Here is a 23,326-nt window from a genome sequence, read left to right as displayed (position 1 = left end):
TGCAAGTAGAAAAATAGGGACCACTACGGTGGGAAGGTAAGTGTTCCGTGCGCCTTTGGCGTCTAGTCATGCCGGCCACGTGACCACAGAGATGTCCTTGGACAAACGCTGGCTCTTCGGCTTTGAAACGGAGATGAGCACCGGCCCCTAGAGTCGGAAACGACTAGCATGCATGTGCGGGGGAACCTTTACCTTTACTTTACTGTTAGAGTTATTGTGCTAGAAAGCCATTGCTCTCGCTTTTCTTGCCAACACATGGAAGGAAAGTGGAAGCTAGGGCTATTGTTCTGCCACTGAAAAAGTCCCCTTCTTCCCTCCACACACTGGCTGAGGAGTTTCTTTTCCCTGCTGAAGGGGAATGGAATAGAACTGACTCTTTAGTCTCTGTATCTCCACTATAAGGTCATGGGACCTTCCATGCAGGAATGCTAGCTGCTCAGACACCAAGTGTAGGTTTTGTCAAATCTCTTAAAGCAGCAAAATTCAGACCAGTAGCTGATCAACCCACCTCGCAAGATTATTACTGTGGAGAAAAGAGGAGACAGGAATATTAGGTATGTTTTCCACCTTGAGTGACCAGTATAAAAGTAAGTACAAAAACAAGATTAAAAACAATCTAATAATAATTATATTTAAACCAGGAAAATGAAGATGGGTTATGGAATCTCTGAAACTAAATAATTAGTTCCTGCAGCGGAGTTCTTTATGATTTGTTTAATATTCTTTCTCAAAGGTTCCAAGCAGAAGGACTAATGCCTCACCTATGAGATAAGACTGAACCGTCCATCTGTTCATTTTAGCCATGCCTTGTAAACCTTGCTTGAGTGAAAATTCTCTTAGAATTGCTCACTATTCTGCCTGAAAGAGCAAAAGTGGATGGGGATAAATCATACCATAACACATGTTTCTAAACAGATGTCTTTTGATAGATGTTTTGTTGAGTATCAGTCATACTGCAAATTGGGAGGAGAAAGAGATCAACCACTGACTAGTTGCAGTAGTGCTCGGCAATAATTCTGAAATCTGCACCTGCGACTAGATTGGGGAGAGTGTTACCTACTTTCATCCCTCTAATCAAAAACAACCCTGCTGAAGCTGGTCTGTACTTCTGCGGACAAGGTGACAAAACCCACTTCCCTCCTTCTCTTATGCACTTTGCTTATGCTTGCTACCCATTGCAAATGGAGTAAGAAGGGAGAACAAAGCCCCCCCTTCTGCTTCTCATGCTATGAGTGGTGTGAGAAAGTGGGGAAAAACAAGAAACAGAATGGTGTCTTGGTACCACTTTTCTGATTCAGCTATGTTACTTCCTTGCTTCTCCTTGCAAAGTTTAAGCTTAAACTGAAGAAAGTAGGGAAAAGCACTAGGCCACTCAGGTATGAATTAAATCATATCCCTGTTGAATATACAGTAGAGGTGACAAATAGATTTAAGGAATTAGATCTGATAGACAGAGTGCCTGAAGAACTATGGACAGAGGTTCGCGACATTGTACAAGAGGTAGCAACCAAAACCATCCCAAAGAAAAAGAAATGCAAGAAAGCAAAATGGCTGTCTGAGGAAGCTTTGCAAATAGCTGAGGAAAGGAGGGAAGCAAAAGGCAAGGGAGAAAAAGAAAGATATGCCCAATTGAATGCAGAACTCCAGAGAATAGCTAGAAGAGATAAGAATGCCTTCTTAAATGAACAGTGCAAAGAAATAGAAGAAAACAATAGAATAGGGAGGACCAGAGATCTTTTCAAGAAAATTGGAGAGATGAAGGGAACATTTAATGCAAAAATGGGCATGATAAAGGACCAAAATGGCAGGGACCTAACAGAGGCAGAAGAGATTAAGAAGAGGTGGCAAAATTACACAGAAGAACTATACAAGAATGAGCTTAATGTCCCAGATAATCACAATGAGTTGGTCACTGACCTCGAGCCAGACATCCTAGAATGTGAAGTGAAGTGGGCCTTAGAAAACCTGAGCAACAACAAAGCTAGTGGAGGTGACAGTATTCCAGCTGAGCTATTCAAAATCTTAAAAGACAGTGCAGTAAAAGTGCTACACTCAATTTGCCAGCAAATTTGGAAAACTCAACAGTGGCCACAGGATTGGAAAAGATCAGTTTACATTCCAATTCCAAAGAAAGGCAGTGCCAAAGAATGTTCAAACTATCGCACCATTGCACTCATTTCTCATGCTAGTAAAGTCATGCTTAAAATCCTACAAGCTAGACTTCAGCAGTATGTGGATCGAGAACTACCAGAAGTACAGGCAGGATTTCGAAGAGGCAGAGGAACTAGAGATCAAATTGCCAACATACGCTGGATCATGGAGAAAGCTAGGGAGTTCCAGAAAAACATCTACTTCTGCTTCATTGACTATGCTAAAGCCTTTGATTGTGTGGATCATAACAAACTGTGGCAAGTTCTTAAAGAGATGGGAGTACCAGACCATCTTATTTGTCTCTTGAGAAACCTATATGCGGGTCAAGAAGCAACAGTGAGAACTGGACACGGAACCATTGATTGGTTCAAAATTGGGAAAGGAGTCCGACAAGGCTGTATACTGTCGCCCTGCCTATTTAACTTATATGCAGAGCACATCATGAGAAAGGCAGGGCTAGATGAATCAAAAGTTGGAATTAAGATTGCCGGAAGAAATATCAACAACCTAAGATACGCAGATGATACCACTCTAATGGCAGAAAGTGAAGAAGAACTAAAGAGCCTCTTGTTGCGGGTGAAGAAGGAGAGTGCAAAACATGGGTTGAAACTTAACATTAAGAAAACCAAGATCATGGCATCTGGCCCTCTCAATTCCTGGCAAATAGATGGGGAAGAAATGGAGGTAGTGACAGATTTTATTTTCCTGGGCTCCAAGATCACTGCAGATGGGGACTGTAGCCAAGAAATTAAAAGACGCTTGCTCCTGGGGAGGAAAGCCATGGCAAATCTAGACAGCACACTAAAAAGCAGAGACATCACCCTGTCAACAAAAGTGCGTATAGTCAAGGCTATGGTCTTCCCAGTTGCAATGTATGGCAGTGAAAGTTGGACCATAAGAAAGGCTGAGCGCCAAAGAATTGAGGCCTTTGAACTATGGTGCTGGAGAAGACTCCTGCGAGTCCCTTGGACTGCAAGGCGATCAAACCGGTCAGTCCTAGAGGAGATCAATCCTGACTGCTCTTTAGAAGGCCAGATCCTGAAGCTAAAACTCAAATCCTTTGGCCACCTAATGAGGAGGAAGGACTCACTGGAGAAGAGCCTAATGCTGGGAAAGGTTGAGGGCAAGAGAAGAAGGGGACGACAGAGAATGAGGTGGCTGGATGGAGTCACTGAAGCAGTAGGCGTGAACTTAAATGGACTCCAGAAGATGGTAGAGGACAGGAAGGCCTGGAGGAATGTTGTCCATAGGGTCGCGATGGGTCGGACACGACTTCGCAGCTAACAACAACATGTTACTTCCAGCAGCTTAGCATCAAGGGAGATGTTTCCCATGCACCAGGCTTCCAGTGCTTCATTATAAATGCAAAATATGAATCTAAAGTCTGATTGGTCTTTGAGTTGAGTGCATTTTTAAACCTGTTTCCAAGCTGCATATTTGTACTTTAATGCTGTTGTGCAGAAGAGCCACAAGGTTACAGTTACACTTAACCAGACTTGTTAGTAAACTGAAATTAGCCCAGTGGAATACAGGCATATTTAGTACAGAGTTGTTCTGCAAGTTTTGTCTTCTATAATTGTTTGATAGTTTAAAATTTCTTCAAATATATAATGATGAGGATAATACTATCCTGTTTGTTTGTTTATTAAATATATAGACTGCCCATCTTACCTCACAGTAATTGGGCAGCATTTAAATCTCTACCTGTTTTACAAGGACAAAAAAGAATCTGATATAGGGATTAATTCATTAATCTTTGTGTAAGGTTTTATACTTAGTGTCACACTTGCCCTAGCATTACTCAGGAATTTAAAAGAGCCAAAAGAAAGTCCTGAGCCGAGGTTTCAGCAAGCAAACAACTTTTATTTTGATCAAAATAAAGTTAGGTGGTCACATCTCTCTTCGTGGCTGGTAGACAGATCAAGGCAACAACCAGGAAATATGTCTTCCACCTTTTATACCTTTCCAGAACAAAGAGATCTGGTCTTGGTACTAGGAACCAAAAGGTACAGAAAAATAATTCCTAGATGATGACTCATACACAACAACCCAGCTTCCACCATAACTCCTTTTCCCCCTCCCCTTACCATGCTCTTTTCATGTAAGCAACCACCTGTACCTGAAGCATGAAACATTTGCTTTTATATAACTAATTTCCCAATATAAAGCACTTACAAAGCTGCTTGCACATAAACAAAGATGATTATATATGATTACAAAGTATCACTACTAATATCAATATTACTAACATCCACCTTAAGCATAATAAAATCCCTTCATTTGCATATTGTGATTTGCATCCAATAAACTTCCTATTGTAGTTTTAAAGCACAAATTGCTTCAATGATATTGCTACGTAAGAAAAAAATGTTTTTATCAACAAGTTAAAGTAAGTACCTTATAAGAAATTGGCAAATCAAACAAAAAGTAGAGTATCTCAAGTTTTTAACCTCTAGGCCACAGGCTCTTTCTCGAGTATCTCAAGTTGAACTTGACTTACGGTGACTTCATAGACATACAATTTTTCTGACCAACTATACAGAAGATGTTTGATATGTACTGTACACATTGATCTCACACATCAGGTTCTGTCACTTAAATAATTTGTATTGATTTTATTAGGAAAAGGTAAGACTTCCTGTTATGGTCATTTTATACACACACATACACACACACACACACACACACACACACACACACACACACACACACACATATATATATATATATATATATATATATATATATATATATATATATATATATATATATATATATATATATATATATACATACACACACACACACACATACATTTTTGGATTGCTAACAAAGAATTAAAGGGATTGTTAGCAATCCAAAAATTTTACACAAATATGAGCTGTGACTGCTGTGACTACTGCCTGTTGATGGCCTTGGGTTAGGCTGAAACAGGAAATAAGATTTGTCCCATGTTTGGGGCCTAGCAAGGTAATCTAAATACTTAACAAACATTTAACATACATACATATATATATATATATATATATATATATATATATATATATATATATATATATATATATATATATATATATATATATATATATATATATATATATATATATATATATATATATATATATATATATATATATATATATATATATATATATATATATATATATATATATATATATATATATACACATATACATATACACATATACATATACACATATACATATACATACATACATACATACATACATACATACATATATATATATATATATATATATATATATATATATATATATATATATATATGTATATATATGGATCTTTGGTCATTCGGGTTTTTTACAATGGACAAAGATACAAACAAATGGAAGGAGCACCCATGGGATCACCCCTTTCACCTGTCATTGCAAACCTCTACATGGAACACTTTGAAACCCTCGCTCTAGAAAAATCCAACCACAAACCCAAACTCTGGCTCAGATACGTAGATGACACCTTCGTAATCTGGCCACACGGCAAAGAAAAACTGGATGACTTCCTCACACACCTCAATAGCCTACACCCCAAAATACAATTCACCATGGAAACAGAAGCTAACAATCAAGTTCCCTTCCTTGATGTCTTAGTCTACAAGAAATCCAACGGCTCCCTAGGACACACTACCATAAAAAAACACACACAAACCGCTATCTGAACGCGCACTCACACCACCACCCAGCACAGATCAACTCCGTAGCCAAGACACTCATCTCCAGAACAAAACACCTAGCTGACGAACAACACCTAAAAACCGAACTACACACTCTCACTAATGTACTAACAGCCAATGGATTCTAAAGAAACACGATTACCAACTTAATCCGAAGAGAGACACCGACAAAAACCCTAGACAGAGAACAAGAAAATGGCAAAGCCCTCCTCCCATACTTAAAAGGGACCACAGACAGAATCAGCAAGATCCTCCATAAACACAACATCAAAACAGCATTCTACACAGACAGAAAAATATTCACCATCCTAAGAAACCCCAAGGACATAATTGGGTTAGAAAACCAAGGAGTATACGAAATCCCATGCACCACCTGCCCCACCACATACATCGGACAGACCAACAGAAGAATAAGTGCACGCATTGAAGAGCACAAAAACTCACTCAGAAAGGGAGAACAAACTTCATCCCTGGTCCAACACTTTGAAGCCACGGGACATGAAATTGATTTTAAAAAAACCAAAACTATCGCCAAAATTGAACATTTTAACAACAGAATAATCAGAGAAGCCATTGAGATAGAAAAACGCCCCCACAGCATGAACAAACGAGATGATACCTCTCGCCTACCAGCCATTTGGAAACCCGCCTTGATTGACAGACGAGTCCCAACCACCAAGAATGATACCAGACCCAAACTCATGATAACATCACATGACACCACCACCACACAACCATTCAAAAAGCAAATCCGAACCCACAATGATAACGAGGCACAACCACAAAACAGAAACCTAACTACAGCTGCAACATCAGCCACTTTAAACCCCTCCAAACCACACAATAAGCAAACAGATACCCACTATAAAAACATAGCACCACCACAAACACGAAGCCGAACAAAAGCAGCACAACTCACCAGCTCAGGTCTAAGGCTGGCAGCTGAGACCAGCCCATCCACTCAAAAGACCCCCCCCCACCCAATCAGAACACACCCACCATTCAAAACACACTCCCACCCAATCAGAACACACTTAATCCCCCACCCAATCAGAGCACACCTCCACCCACAGAACACACCCCCTCTGGCAGTTTAAAAAAGAGGAACAAACAGCCACTACCACATGCTTCTCCCAGAAGAAGGAAGCTGAAGCCACCAGGCTGAGGATGACGGATGGGATTCCGTCGAAACGTTGCTCCTACACCTTCAACTCTACGCGGGGAAAAACCCGAATGACCAAAGATCCATATATATATCTTGAAGGCTATCTTGAAGGCTATCAAACAAGCAGTATATATATTTGTGTAAATTACTAACAAAGAATTAAAGGGAAACTGAGATGCATTTCTGACTCCTTAGTCGTCCTCAGTCAGCTATACCCTTCTGAGATTCGAACCTGGGCTGATTGCATACAAGGCAGTGTTATTTGCCTCTAAGCCACAAGGTCCCTCTCGCTCTGTTAGCTTTTTTTCTGCAAGGGAAGATATGTTTCAAATGTTAACTATTTAGATTACCTTGCTAGGCCCCAAACATGGGGCAAATCTTTATTTCCTGTTTTCAGCCTATCTTGAAGGCTATCAAACAGGCAGTAGTCACACCGGACAATTCATATATTTGTGTAAATTACTAACAAAGAATTAAAGGGAAACTGAGATGCATTTCTGACTCCTTAGTCGTCCTCAGTCAGCTATACCCTTCTGAGATTCGAACCTGGGCTGATTGCATACAAGGCAGTGTTATTTGCCTCTAAGCCACAAGGTCCCTCTCGCTCTGTTAGCTTTTTTTCTGCAAGGGAAGATATGTTTCAAATGTTAACTATTTAGATTACCTTGCTAGGCCCCAAACATGGGGCAAATCTTTATTTCCTGTTTTCAGCCTATCTTGAAGGCTATCAAACAGGCACCGGACAATTCATATATTTGTGTAAATTACTAACAAAGAATTAAAGGGAAACTGAGATGCATTTCTGACTCCTTAGTCGTCCTCAGTCAGCTATACCCTTCTGAGATTCGAACCTGGGCTGATTGCATACAAGGCAGTGTTATTTGCCTCTAAGCCACAAGGTCCCTCTCGCTCTGTTAGCTTTTTTTCTGCAAGGGAAGATATGTTTCAAATGTTAACTATTTAGATTACCTTGCTAGGCCCCAAACATGGGGCAAATCTTTATTTCCTGTTTTCAGCCTATCTTGAAGGCTATCAAACAGGCAGTAGTCACACCGGACAATTCATATTTGCCCCATGTTTGGGGCCTAGCAAGGTAATCTAAATAGTTAACATTTGAAACATATCTTCCCTTGCAGAAAAAAAGCTAACAGAGCGAGAGGGACCTTGTGGCTTAGAGGCAAATAACACTGCCTTGTATGCAATCAGCCCAGGTTCGAATCTCAGAAGGGTATAGCTGACTGAGGACGACTAAGGAGTCAGAAATGCATCTCAGTTTCCCTTTAATTCTTTGTTAGTAATTTACACAAATATATGAATTGTCCGGTGTGACTACTGCCTGTTTGATAGCCTTCAAGATAGGCTGAAAACAGGAAATAAAGATTTGCCCCATGTTTGGGGCCTAGCAAGGTAATCTAAATAGTTAACATTTGAAACATATATATATATATATATATATATATATATATATATACCGGTATATGTATATGCATATATGTATATGTGTGTATATGTGTATATTTGATTAGTTTTAATTGCCTTTTTTTAGCACTTGTCTTATTTTTTTCAGGTTATCTCAGGATTGAAATTGACAAAATGTTTTGCATCAAACCATATTTTACCAAGTGAATGCTTCAATTGCTTAGTAGAACTTATTGAGGACCCAAATCTAAGCTCTCCGTTAACCTTAAATGTAGTAGGCTTGCTTTCTCAGTTAGGTGAGTTTTAAATGCATAAGGCTATTGAAGGTTCTGATTTCTTTCTTTTTTGAATAGACTGTCCTATTACATTTTTAATTAAAGAGGAGTTATTGTTATTAGAATCATACTTCCTTGAATTAGGATTTTAAAAATAGTTTAATTCTTGTAAAAATAAAATATATACTATGTGGTAACATATTCTGTACCACCTCATATATTTCTATGACAAATTGTGGAATATGTAAACAAGAAGTGATTATGACATTTTCATCAGAAATGAATTATCTCCAAAATATAAAATCTGAGATAGAAAAATGGTTGAAATGTTTTCAGTTTGCTAAATTAAGTTAGTTTGAATTTTGAATGTATGCATACAGGTAGTCTTCGACATACAACTGTAATTGGGACTGGAACTTCTGTCACTAAGCGATGTGATTAAATGTGCCTCATTTTATTAACGTTTTGCTTAGTTGTTATGCTAATCCATTTTCTCCCATTGACTTTGCTTGTTAAATGTGCCTTGGGAAGGTTGCAAATAGCAATTGCACGACTCCACAATTCTGCAAGCATCATAACTATATTTTATTTTATTTATTTTTTATTTTAATCCCATTTATATCCCGCCCTTCTCCGAAGACTCAGGGCGGCTTCCAATTTAAGCACAAACCAATGTGCTTAGCAATATGCTGGTTGTCTGAATTTTGAGCATATAATCACGGAGAAACTGTGATGGTTGTAAGTGTGAGTACTGATTGTAAGATACCTTTTCATAATTTAAATTGGTCATTAAATAAATTTAATTTAATTTAATTTAATAATTTGATTTCTATACCGCCCTTCTCCCGAAGGACTCAGGGCGGTGAACAGGGCAATACACAATAAAAATCAGATACAAAAATTAAAAAAACCATTAAAAACCAATTAAACATCATGCCCATAAAATCAATACATATTAAGTTAAAAACTAATTTTAAAAAACCCAACCCCACCCCGTCAGACCAGGCCAGCTTGTTCGAAAAAGAATGTTTTAAGATCGCGCCGGAAGGAACGAAGGTCGGGGGCCGTCCGGAGCTCAACCGGTAAGCTGTTCCAAAGGTCTGGCGCGCCCACAGAGAACGCTCTCCCTCTGGGGGTCGCCAATCGGCATTCTTTGATCGGCGGCACCCTGAGGAGGCCCTCTCTGTGGGAGCGCACTGGACGGAGGGACGTTGACGCCGGTCGCAGGTGTTGCCGTAGGTAATCCGGACCCATGCCATGAAGGGCTTTGTACGTCATAACTAACATATGGTCATATGTCGAGGACTACCTATATTTATATGTATAATGGTTAGAGGTAACTGTAAAGTAAAAAAAATGATTTTGTGGAGGCTCATTCCTGAAATATTTTCAGTTTCTCTGCATATATTTCTTAGAGTGTTAATGATATATGTATATATGTTACTTATAGTTCTAGATAATGAAACCAGGGAAGCCCTTCAGAATGCTTACAATCTGTGTGGTGCCCTGGCAAGTGTGATTCTTCGAAGTTCTACAAATCCTATTGACCCAGTAATATTGCAAGTAAGAGAATGTAATGCTTTATATGAAATAAATAATTATTATAACATTTATTTATTGTTATTATTATGTTCTTTTGTGGCATTTATAGTATTGGCAGTTGATGGTCTCCTATGTAAGTTGTTTCTAGATCCTGTATGCTTAGCATTTCAGACTATGCTGAAATACAAATACTAGGAAGACCAGAATAATGTATAATATTAGTATTTGCGCAATTGCTATCAGAAATATAATTTTTAATTGAAATAGTTTAGAAGCACAAATCAAATAAAACCTTTATTGTGGCCTTTAGGCCAGAGAGAGCAACAATAAAATGCATTAATCTGTAATTATTATTAATAAAACTTTAGAAATATATAAATTACAATGAAATAATATAAAGTGCATTATTATAGTAACTAGTTCACTTAGCAGTAGCAATCACAAAAAACTATGCTAAATTTTAGCTACAGGTAGGACATACAACAAATAATAGCACAAAATTGGGCAACCTGGAAAAATATGACAGGGTCCTGATCAGATAGAAACAATGACAGATAAACATTGTGCTCTCTCCCAGAGTAGTTTTTTTTAAAAAATGAGCTAAATATATACCTTTCGATATTACCAATACAGAGAGCAGCAAAGGAGCAAACGGCTGAGGCTTTTCATAGAGCCATATTCATACAGGCATAATGTTGCTGAAAAGGAATATTTTATACTACTACTACAGAATTGCAGAACTGCCCCCAACCTTGTCAAGATGAAAGCCTGATGAAATTTCAGAATTAGTACTTGAAGAGAGATAAGATTATGGCAAATGCCCATTTGAAAAGAATTAAGGGTATAACTATAGGATTAGATACTAGGCTTAAACTGGTTTGAAAATCAATATCCCAGATACATTGTTTAAGATAACACGTGACATTTTCAACCCTAGTGGACATAGGCTTTCAAAAGAATCAAAAGTGTCTTAAGGACTGGCGTTGCTAATAGCTCTTGTTAGCCAGGTTGATTTAAAACAATCTCCGAGAACCAATTGAGCTATATCATAAAGTTTTACATTAACTGAGATATAAAATAATGGGCAACGGTAATAATAATTAATCTCTCTAAGCATTACTCAGATCAACATTTTATTGACTAAACCTGTTGAGAGAAAACAGAGAAGGATTTATCAAGCAAGAGTATTTGATCTGAGTATTAGGTTTTTTAATGTTTGATATTGTGCTCTGAGAATTGAATTTCATATTTTGGTTTTGGTTAAATTAACTGATTTTTTTGTTGAAAAAAGCAATTAGTAGGTTGTAATTTTAATACAATTTCAGTTGAATTATTTTATTATATCTACCACAATTTTAAGGCACTTGGACATTTACAATAATTGCAAACATTAAATAAAATATCCATGGTAGAAACAAAATATTTAAATTCTAAAACCAAAATAGTATAATATATTATCTGGTTATGCATCTGAAAAGTAAATGCAGGTAAATCTAATGCAAACAGTTATACTCTCATTGGTTTTCTTTTTACTTAACAGAGTATTCAACTGCTACAGAAATTGACCTACAATGCAACAATATTGCAGAAAAGTGCTAATATCGAAGATTTAATTTCTTTCCTAATGCTTCGCATGTAAGTGTCTTAAATGCAATAGTTAACTAAACCTGCAGTTGTAGGTACATTTATATGTTTCAGTTCAGTTATCCTATATATAACCCTATGTAGTCTTGAGATGCATGGAAATGTGTGTCACTGAGTTTACGTTTGGGGGTGTATTGGACTGTTTTCTAGATGTTTAAACTAGGCTTTCTGGTTGGAGATGTTCCTGCCACACTAATGGCAACAAAGGGAAGATACTTTATCCTTCTTTATTAATGCCTGCTTTGCTTTGTGAGCATCCCTCATGGTTACTATCAGTGTGGTCTATGAACATACAAACCTTACCTAAAGCTTTAGAGTAGTACCTGCTCGCTAAAATTCTTGTCATTCCTGGCATGAGAGTGTCAAGCATTATGTTATGCTCACCTTGGTGGGGAATCTTAAACTAGGAACTTCTGTCCCCCTAGATATTTGACGATAGGGATTCCTATTGAAAAAGTGCTACAGGATTTAAAGTTTGGAATAAATTCCAAGAACGTTTTGAATCTTTACAAGTTATGAGACTGTGCCAGAGGAATCTCTCTTTTTGTTTGGTCAGCTGCTCCTGCATCACATAATATCTATTGTACAGCTTGAATGTACAATAGGAGCCAGCTGTCCTTGATGTTATTATATAAGCAACCTATGTTTATTGTAGATGTGGTCTGCCCTGAACATTTAGTAGAATAGGTCTGCCAGTATTCAATGCATCCAAGTATCTTTCTTAGGAGGTAATATATATGAGAATGTAGCCAGCATTCACAAGTAGTTTTAGCACTTTGCATTATTGATCACATAACTATAGGTAATCTCTTGTCAGCCATCTGTTTTTTGTCACCTCGTTTTTTCATTTTATTAATTAATAAAGTTAATAAAGTAATTTGAGTAGTTTAAATGCTGAATAATACATTTTTCTTTAATGTTGCCTTAAATCACTAACATTTACATTTGGTTATATAAAGCTTAACAGATACAAATCTATGTATATACTAAATTTAATGGGTTCTTTGTATAGCAAAGTGAATATTTTCTGAATGAATAATGATCAACTTGTAAAATCAATTTATTGGTAAATAAATATTGAATTATGTGAATATATTTAGTGACCTTTTTTTAAAAACTTCAGTCAGTCTACAGAAGATGAGTTAACTATACCATGCCTAGGACTTATGGCAAATCTTTGTCGACATAATCTCACTGTTCAGACATATATCAAGTCATTGGTAAGAAATTTGCTTTATTGAAGTCTTTTAAAAAATATTATTTCCATAATTTAATAATTGGAAATCAGAGCACTTTTGGTCCAATAAAGGGCACAACAATTACTTGCTTAATCTGGGAACTTTTATTTTTGTGTGATTATGATGTTTTTCCCATTCAATTTCATTGTGCAAAAAAGATATTTTATCTAAGGTGATTCACATTTTTCAATATAACTTTCATTCTACTATTCTACAGTTCCACTATGAAAGAATCAGATCCATCTTCATTATAATTAAATGGAATGTAGACATCTGTGACCATAAGTTTACATAAGTTAACATTTCCTAATACATTTCCAACTGTGTTTTCTTACTTGCTTAAATGATTGTGTGAACTAAAATAAGTCTTTGAAGTCTGTGAAGATCTGTGATTGAAACTGATCAAAGTTTAAACTGAGTTTTTCATAGTTAAAGAGATCTTAGAATGTTGATCACTATTAATGCTAAAAGAAGGAACATGTTTATTGTTATGAATTTGAATGTTATATCTTGTGACTGCAAAGTCTGTAGGTTTTGTTGCTAAATAAAATTATCCATATAATTTGCTTAATTATGTTATCTTTATATAATTGTAAATGTAATTGTAACACTGATATGTTAGCAGTGCAGTATATTGCAGGTAGCATAGTATTTTGCAAATATGGTAGTCATAGCCTATAGAATATTTAGGTAAATATATTTAGGATTGTATAGTATTATTTGTCACTCTGATTATTTGCAACCTTAGTGCTTTGATGAGCAAAAATTAAAATAGTTGCATTTTTAATAATTTTGGCTAGATATTTCAATTATATGATTTTAAGGAGTACATTGGGTCCCCAAATTCAGTTTTTCAACTAACATACAATTATTGTAGTGCATATAGTGTATTGAATTAGGTTGTAACTTTAATCTCACTGCATGCTTTAAAGATTTTTTCTCTCTTTGTATTAGACGAATGTGAAAGGTTTTTACCGCACTCTGATCAGTTTCTTGGGCCACAGTAGTCTAACAATGGTTGTTTTTGCACTTTCTATATTATCAAGTCTTACATTAAATGAAGAAGTTGGAGAAAAGGTAAGCCTGCCTGACTCAATTTAAAAGAAGCTTATGCATAGTATTTATATATTTATTTCTTTATTTGCTATAGTTTCTACATCACTTAATTTCCAATAGCTCTGAGTAGCTTACCTTAACAAACAAGATGTTTTTTAAAAAATATTGCAGTCTAATAACAATATCCCTTAACAATAATCCTATCAAATGCTGCTGTTGATCGGGCAACCCAGAGCATTGCCGCATACTGTAGCTTTGGAAAATTCCTTCAGTACTCTTTGGAAATTCTGGAAATCCAAACTGTGTGATCTGAGTAGACTGACTATGTCCTTCTTTCCTAAAGATAGCCTTGGTACTGGAAGTTCTAAAGACACCAGAGAGTGATTTGCTTGTGACAAAGTATTGATACAAATACCCACAATCAGTACATAATCTCATATATTCGAAGACAAAAAACAGATCTAGTATTAGGAGTCCTAAATTGGGCTGCAATCATCTGGGACGATCTCATTGTGATCTTGATACCCTCAGACTGCTAAGTAAGACGACTTGAAGTTCCACAAGACCAAAAGTCTGATAGCCCCTTCCTTCCATTGAATGCAGGTGACTTGATCTGTAATGTAAAATTCATATGATTGTAAATCTTTCTTTTTTGTTTAGCTGTTTCATTCCAGAAATATTCACCAGACTTTCCAGTTAATATTTAATATCCTTGTGAATGGTGATGGAACACTAACAAGAAAATATTCTGTGGATCTGCTTATGGATCTCCTGAAGAATCCTAAGATTGCAGATTATCTTACCAAGTAGGCTTTACATAATAAATAATAAAAAAGTTTACGTCCCTTTATGTATATAAATACATTTTATATTTCCTGTGATTTGTCCTAGTTGGTTCTTACTGAATGATTTGATTTGCTATATTTTTCCAATCTTTTCTTTGATTCTTTGGATCTTCCAAGCTTAAGATATGAATTGAATTCTATAGTACTTTCCCATAGCTTTAATTTCTATTTAATATAAGGTGATAAGAGATCAGTCTCTGTCAGGACTTGTCAATAATCGGGCTAGATCAGGTTAGTTACAGCTAGTATTTTCTAAAATTGTAATTAAAAAAACACCATGCATTGTGAAATGCACCATTTTAGATGTGGGTCTCTTGGTTTTATTAAATAAAAAGCTGTAACAGAATGAGCAGCAATTGAGGGGAGATATTTCATCCTCCTTTCAGACTTTTTTTTTTAATTCCATTTATATCCCGCCCTTCTCCGAAGACTCAGGGCGGCTTACAAGCTTAGCAGTAGCCTTCATTCTATGTATATGCCTGCTTATTAGGGCTTTCGGGCCCCCCCAAGCGGCATTATTACAAAGTCAGCTTAATTGCCCCCAACAATCTGGGTCCTCATTTTACTTACCTGGGAAGGATGGAAGGCTGAGTCAACCTTGAGCCTGGTGGGACTCGAACCTGCACTAATTGCAGGCAGCTGGTGTTACTTAAGGAGGCATTAGCCCACTGCTCCACCAAGGCTCTTTTTCATCTTGTTGATAAACATCTCAAATATTTTTTATTCTACTCCATTAACAGATTAATGTACAGCTTAGGTTTTAATTTGCCAGATGTGTTCATGCTTAGTTTTGTCCAAGGCAGTAATGAACAGCCAGACTAATTCTACTAATCGGAGAATGCTGGAATTAACAGAATAAGAGAAAGTCTCTGGCTATATCTATATGTAGTTCTCAATTTATGATTGGCCAGAAAATGGCAGCAACAAAGAGGCTTGATTTATTTCACTAGTGTTCTGGTGCTACAGAATGCTGCAGAGCTCACGTTAGCAAAGCAAGCACCTCCATTGCTGGACTGCACAGCGCAATCCAACAAGCAGACATCATTTTCTAAGTGGACACTTCTGGGATCTTACCATATAGCGCCAAGCTGATCCTGAATGTAGCCACTCTGAAAATGACAGCTGCTTGTGGGATTGCAGCACAGTCCCAGCAATAAAGACCTTTGTTTTGTTTTGCTAACGTGAGTGGAACAAAGCAAGGCACTCTGCTACTGGGATCACATTGCAGTCCCATAAGGGGATATCAGTTTTGGAACAGCTGCTTCAAGGATCATGCCACATAGCCACAAGCATCTATCCAGAATGCCACTGTATACATACTGGAAGCGGATGTTGCTGCACTGCACAAGTGCATGTAAGCTGGAAAGAAGCTGCTTTGGTGCAAGCACACTGTTGAATGCAATTTTTTATTTCATAGTGGGGCTTCTTGGGGGGAAAAAGCAGCAAGAGCAACATACAACCTTGCCTGCCAACTTCCCCATTAACTTTGCTTGTGGAAAATAGCAATGAAATTGCAAATGGTGATTACATGACCACAGAACCCTGCAACTATTATAAGTGTGAGTCGGTTGTCAAGGATCACACAACTGCAGGTATCATGGCCAGAACTTCAAGAAACAGTCATAAGTACCACTTGTTTATTGTCATTGCAACTATTTGCTGAGTGAGTAGTCACTAACTGAAACGACCTGTGCAGTATTTCAGCTAGTAAAGTGTGTGTATGATAAATCCCTTACCAAATAATTTTTATTTTTGCCTATCAAAATACTCATAATTTCAATATTCTTTTTTATTTCTTTTTTCCTTCATAACTATACGTAGGTATGAACATTTTACATCTTGTCTCGATCAAGTGATAGGCCTCCTTCATGGAAGAGATTCTGATTCTTCAGCAAAGGTACTTTCTAGGTGCACAATAATGTGTGTGTCTGTGTTTAGTAATTTTTTTATATTGGTGAAATGCAATAAGCCACAATAATAAAAGTTATATTAGTGAATCTACATAACATCCACAAAATCTACATAATTCAAATGATTAAAGTAAGCTTAACATTAATGAAGAAAAAGAAACTAATAAAAACAAGTAATATCAATTTAAGTTTAATCTTAAATCATTAATCTTAAGTCTAGGCCATATAGAGACATACTACTCCATTTCTCATTTTTAGAATATAAAATGTTTCAAAAGTTAGTAATATATAGTATATCATGAATCCATTCCTTAACGTCAGGAAAACAAGTTTCCATTTACATACTTTGATAAAGCCTTGATAAAGCTAAATCTCTCCTTAAAGTTACCAATTTCATATTTTAGAAAACAGTTCAACCATTGCCCCCACTCTTTGGAACATTATCTGGGACACCATTCTCCTGGCTGTTCAGAAATATCTGAAAATCTGGCTTTGCTGACTTTCTTGGGGCTCACAGAGGACTCTGCAGCCATGGAGCTGGTTAGCACTTTGAAGGGTGTCCTTTCACCTTTTTAATTTTAATTATTTTAATCCTGTTTTTCTCCTAATATAAATATATACAGCCTTTATGCTTTTATATTTTAATTGTACACTGCCCAAAGTTGCTCTGTGATGGAGATGGGCAGTTCCTAATTTTCATAAATAAATAAATAAATAAATAAAATGTGAAAGAGCCAGTTTGGTGTGGTGGTTAAAGCAGCAAGCTAAAAAGAAGAAGACCACGAGTTTTAGTCTTGCCTTAGGCATGAAGCCAAGATGGGGTGGCCTTGGACCATTCATGGTCTCAGCCCTAGGAAATAGGCAACAACATTCTGAGACTGCCCAGGTGGTTGCCAGGAGTCAACACTGACTCCAAGTCACTTCCCTCCCAAAAAAGTTCAACTATAGCATAACTTTATTTCCCTGCCTCTGCTAACATGCTATAACTTGAAATAAAAAAGAACTGTGTAAAAAGAGTTCTCGGTTTCTTAGACACATACACACAAGGAGAGAGAGAAAAAGAGAATTAATATTCAATCTTTTAAAAATATTCTTTGATCAAACAATACTTTCTGATGTATTAACCAGTCTTCAGTCATTTATATTTTTTAAAATTTGAAAGCATTGATTTTCCAAGACTTGGATATACATTTATTTACCCAGCTGCCTTTCAGTTCCTTAACTATTTCAGTTCTTTGTCCACCCAGTTATTAAATTTAATATGTTAGATTCTTTTCTAGATAACTTTCTTTGGGATTCCTAGGTCACATTTGTCTACTCACTGTCCTTCTAAATTATCCCCTTTTCTATGTCATCAATGGTATCATCAGTTATCCTCTCTGCAGATTTTTCTTCCTTATTCTACTTGCTCCAGCTGGATCCTTCATTGCATATTTCTTCTTCCTCCCTTCTTTTCTTCAACTGCTTCAGTCATATTGTTCCTTTACAATACAAATAGCAATTCCATTCCAGAGAAGCTGACAGCACCAACAAAAATTTCCTTTGCTTGGCAAAATTGGTTGGAGGGAAATTATGGAAGGGTCAGGCATCAATGATTCTTGGAATAATACCATCCTTGTATTGATAAGGAAAAGGAATTATTTCCAGTCATTGAATATCAGAAGAAAAGAGTAGTTTATTTTTCTCTGTTCCTTTGTCTGCTTGTGTAGATGTTCCGTCCTTCTGATTGCTCTTTATTTGTGTCTGACCCCCCCCCCTCTGTGTGAATCGGTATGTGTCTCTGTGTCTCTTTGTGCCCTTTCCTCTGTTTCATTTTCTCTGCTTGTGGTCTATAACAGCCATTTTGTGGTTCTGTGTGACTTTCCTAGACTCTTTATGTTTCGTTTTGTCTTTCTTTCTAATATTAAAAAAAGCAACTGAAAATGTAGATAGTAGAAATACTATCAATTTTTTTCTTACTGGCCACAATACCATATTATTTGTCACAATTTCACAGATTTATTTGCTCACACAGCAAAAAATAAAAAGCCCCCAAACATGAACTGGAATAGTCAGATGCAATCCAAAATAATTAATTGCATGTTTTGCCCTGAGATAAACTACACCTTCTTGAATAGATAGCTTGCTAAATTTCTTTCTTAAATTTTTTTTGTACATTTTCAATGCTATAACTGCTTAAAATACTGAATGAAATAAAGAATTTGATAGTGTTTTAATTTTTTAAGGTATTTTAAAGCAATACTGTGCTTCAGCAGTAAAGCTTTGCATCAGAAATCTGAAATTGTCTTAAATACTAGTGTAAAGAATGCCTTGGTGGCGCAGTGGGCTAATGCCTCCTTAAGTAACACCAGCTGCCTGCAATTAGTGCAGGTTCTCATCCCACCAGGCTCAAGGTTGACTCAGCCTTCCATCCTTCCGAGGTAGGTAAAATGAGGACCCAGATTGTTGGGGGCAATTAAGCTGACTTTGTAATAATGCCGCTTGGGGGTGTGTGTGTGAAAGCCCTAATAAGCAGGCATATACATAGAATGAAGGCTACTGCTAAGCTTGTAAGCTGCCCTGAGTCTTCGGAGAAGGGCGGGATATAAATGGAATAAAAATAAAAATAAAATAAATAAAATATTCTTCTAAAACAGAAAACACATTTTTTTCCCTCTTAGATATTAGAATTGCTACTTGCATTTTGTTCAGTGACACAACTCCGTCATATTGTACGTCAAACAGTACTGGAACCAAATGTAGCAGCCTGTGCAAGTACAAGACTTGCAACTCGTGCTAAGAATTCTGACTCATCTATTGTCTTGGTACACTGGTCAAACCAGCCACTGGAAGTATCTGAGAGGTGTTCAAATCTTGCTTTGGAGCTATTCCGGGAGCTATTTGAGGTAATTAATTCAGTGTTTTGGCTGTTGTATTGGGTTACTCCTAGTTTTTTTGTAGGAGGAATGTTTATATCAAGAAATAGTTTGTTTTATTGATAAATTTGATTGTTTCATGAGCTTCAGTTCACTTCATCAGATGCAAGGAGTAGCTAGTCTGATACCAGATTTAAATTAGGGTGCCAGGGAAAGAAAAGGGAGACAAGTTTGTTATACAGATGCATGTGAGACAGATTAAAGCTTCCCAGAGTCTTCTTGCATGAGACAGGAGCTATAATAAATCTAGATAATAATAATAATAATAATAATAATAATAATAATAATAATAATAATAATAATAATAATAATAATAATAATAATAATAATAATAATAATAATTTTATTTGTATATCGCCCTTCTCCCGAAGGACTTAGGGCGGTGAACAGGGCAAACATATAAAAGTACAAAAATACAAAAGTTAAAAAAGAATTAAACGAAATGCCCAAGCTACAACAATAAGTTAAATATATTTAAAACAACAATAAACAATAAACAACAATAAAGCTGCCTGCAATTAGTGCAGGTTCGCATCCCACCAGGCTCGAGGTTGACTCAGCCTTCCATCCTTCCGAGGTAGGTAAAATGAGGACCCAGATTGTTGGGGGCAATTAAGCTGACTTTGTAATAATGCCGCTTGGGGTGTGTGTGAAAGCCCTAATAAGCAGGCATATACATAGAATGAAGGCTACTGCTAAGCTTGTAAGCCGCCCTGAGTCTTCGGAGAAGGGCGGGATATAAATGGAATTAAAATAAAAAAATAAAAAATAAAAATAAAATCCCAACCCATCCCCCATCAGGCCAGGCCGGCTTGTTCGAACAAATAAGTCTTCAGATCGCGTTGGAAGGAGCGAAGGTCGGGCGCCATCTGGAGCTCAACCGGCAACCAATTCCATAAATCCGGGGCGCCCACAGAGAAGGACCCCCCCCCTGGGGGCCACCAGACGACATTCTCTGACCGGTGGCACCCTGAGTAGGCCCTCTCTGTGGGAACGCACAGGGCGGAGGGAAGTTGACGCCGGCAGCAGGTGATCCCTAAGGTACTCCGGACCCATGCCATGTAGGGCCTTGAAAACCATTACCAGAACCTTGAATCTCACTTGTAATGATGTAATGATGATCATTACAAGTAGCAATTGTAATGTATGAAAAATGTTGTATTTATTAAAACCTTTTTAAGATTGGCTGAAACCTTTTGAAATATGAGTTCAGCCATCTCTCTTAGTACAGTATTATTTTTTTAAGATAGTCACTTTATGGTCTGCAACACAGTGTCCTGGGAGATTGAAATACTATTATTTTGTCCTGTTTTTAAGTTCTGATGTCAAAATTATGTCCATTAATTCATTTATATAAAGTTTGTCTTGTTTGTTCTACATAGAATCAGAAGGACGTTGGCATTTGATCATAGGAGGAAGAGTATATGAAGGCACTTCTTAACATGTGTGTACTTATTAGGGCCCTGTGAAGTAGTAAAACATGTATATAAATGAACATTTGAAAATACTTAGGCAAGAATTAAAGTTCTTACAAATTTCTTATTTTAAAAAAAATTAAATTTAAAAAATATTTTTCCTCTATGTAAAGACCTGTCACCTACAATTTTGTAAGTTCTTGTAATAAAATAATTCATTATTATATTTTTAAAAAGGGAAAGATACTCAACACTGTGATTATGAAAATCAGATCAACAATTAATAATTATATTTTTGTAAAACAGTGGTTAAAAATTAGTCTATTTAAGCTAATATATCTAAACTATAATCTTTTTAAAACCAAAAATTAGTAACATTAATATCAAGTAATAGGTTAGGTTGCATTTTTAAAAATAATGAATTATACTCCACAGAGTTTGGTAACATAGAATAATTATTCAATTGTTTCAATGCCAATTAAATTGATAATATTTCTGTTATAGGATGTTATTGATGCAGGCAATAATGCAACTGCTGAGCGTTTTGTGGATCTTCTTTTGCCCATTCTTCTTGACCATCTTCATTTTCCTGATCACATACTGGAAGATCTGTTGGCAAAGAAAAAATGTGAACGAATGATCAAGACTATTGATATCTTGATAAATATCCTTCTTGTAATTTTTTGTTATTGAAGATTGTCAGAAAATCATGCATTTGAAATAAGATAAATACATTTGAATATTATAAAGCTTAAAAACAAAGTTTCTACAGTATTAGATAGTGCAAAACAGAAAAAGATTTAAGACAAAATAGAGTCACTCATCTAGATAATTTTAAAACCGATTAGGACATTGAAACATTTTTTTAAATGTTTAACGTTGTTCTTAGTGTTTTATATAGGAAATCCATTTTCTGCATTAATATATCAATAATTGGCACTTAACTATGACAGATTTCTTGATGTTTGCTTCTTATTATTTCAACATCTGGATTTTTGTTGCAAGACACCTTATATATTTGCCATTATGAATTTATAATATTCCACAGAAATTAAGAAAAGTCTGATGATAATAAAATTATAATTTATTGTTTGACTTATTTTGGAAATTGTGGTAAAATACAGAAGAACATTCTTCATTAATTAATTAATTAATTCATGTGGCAGTTGTTGTGGGCATTGCTTGGAGATTCTCAAGTTTTTAACGTTACTTTGAATTAGATATATTTTCCTGTTTAGACTTTCATTTTGCATCACTAGGGAGTTTTACTTACAGCCAATCTTCGTTTACTGATCACAATTGGGACCAGCAACTTGTCACTAAGTGCCAGGACGTCTAAGTGAAAAATCAGGGAACTTACAACTTCATATCGGCTTTTGACATTAAGCAAATTCCTGCAGTCATTAAGAAAGATATCATGTAACTGCAACTTGCAACTTTGCTTCCATGTTCTCTATAAATTCTGTTTGTTTGAAGCTGGTTGTGAAGTATGCAAATAGCACTCATGTGACTGTTGTTGTTAGCTGTGAAGTCGTGTCCGACCCATCATGACCCTATGGACAACATTCCTCCAGGCCTTCCTGTCCTCTACCATCTTCTGGAGTCCATTTAAGCTCACGCCTACTGCTTCAGTGACTCCATCCAGCCACCTCATTCTCTGTCGTCCCCTTCTTCTATTGCCCTTGATCTTTCCCAGCATTAGGCTCTTCTCCAGTGAGTCCTTCCTTCTCATTAGGTGGCCAAAATACTTGAGTTTTAGCTTCAGGATCTGGCCTTCTAAAGAGCAGTCAGGATTGATCTCCCCTAGGACTGACCGGTTTGATCGCCTTGCAGTCCAAGGGACTCGCAGGAGTCTTCTCCAACACCATAGTTCAAAGGCCTCAATTCTTTGGCGCTCAGCCTTTCTTATGGTCCAACTTTCACTGCCATACATTGCAACTGGGAAGACCATAGCCTTGACTATACTCATGTGACTAGGATGCTACAATGTGAGGGTTGTTTGCAAAGCTGCTTTGTTTTCCTAAACAGAAGAGAATATA

The 23,326-nt window shown here is 36.5% G+C and overlaps 1 protein-coding gene across 1 annotated transcript in view; it reads left to right on the top strand.

The window, feature by feature from the left end:
• CIP2A (cellular inhibitor of PP2A) overlaps nt 1-23,326 on the top strand; it is a 38,693-nt gene that overhangs the window by 1,185 nt on the left and 14,182 nt on the right. The window contains exons 2-10 of the mRNA XM_081326916.1: nt 8,596-8,743; nt 10,173-10,285; nt 11,805-11,899; nt 13,032-13,128; nt 14,101-14,223; nt 14,863-15,008; nt 16,869-16,944; nt 19,618-19,842; nt 21,792-21,944. Coding sequence (XP_081183042.1) covers nt 8,596-8,743; nt 10,173-10,285; nt 11,805-11,899; nt 13,032-13,128; nt 14,101-14,223; nt 14,863-15,008; nt 16,869-16,944; nt 19,618-19,842; nt 21,792-21,944 — 1,176 coding nt within the window. The remainder of the gene's footprint in view (nt 1-8,595; nt 8,744-10,172; nt 10,286-11,804; nt 11,900-13,031; nt 13,129-14,100; nt 14,224-14,862; nt 15,009-16,868; nt 16,945-19,617; nt 19,843-21,791; nt 21,945-23,326) is intronic.

This window comes from Vipera berus (genome assembly GCF_964194415.1).
Source record: "Vipera berus genome assembly, chromosome: 4".
Classification (NCBI taxonomy): Eukaryota; Metazoa; Chordata; class Lepidosauria; order Squamata; family Viperidae; genus Vipera; species Vipera berus.
This window is presented reverse-complemented; position numbering and strand designations above follow the sequence as displayed.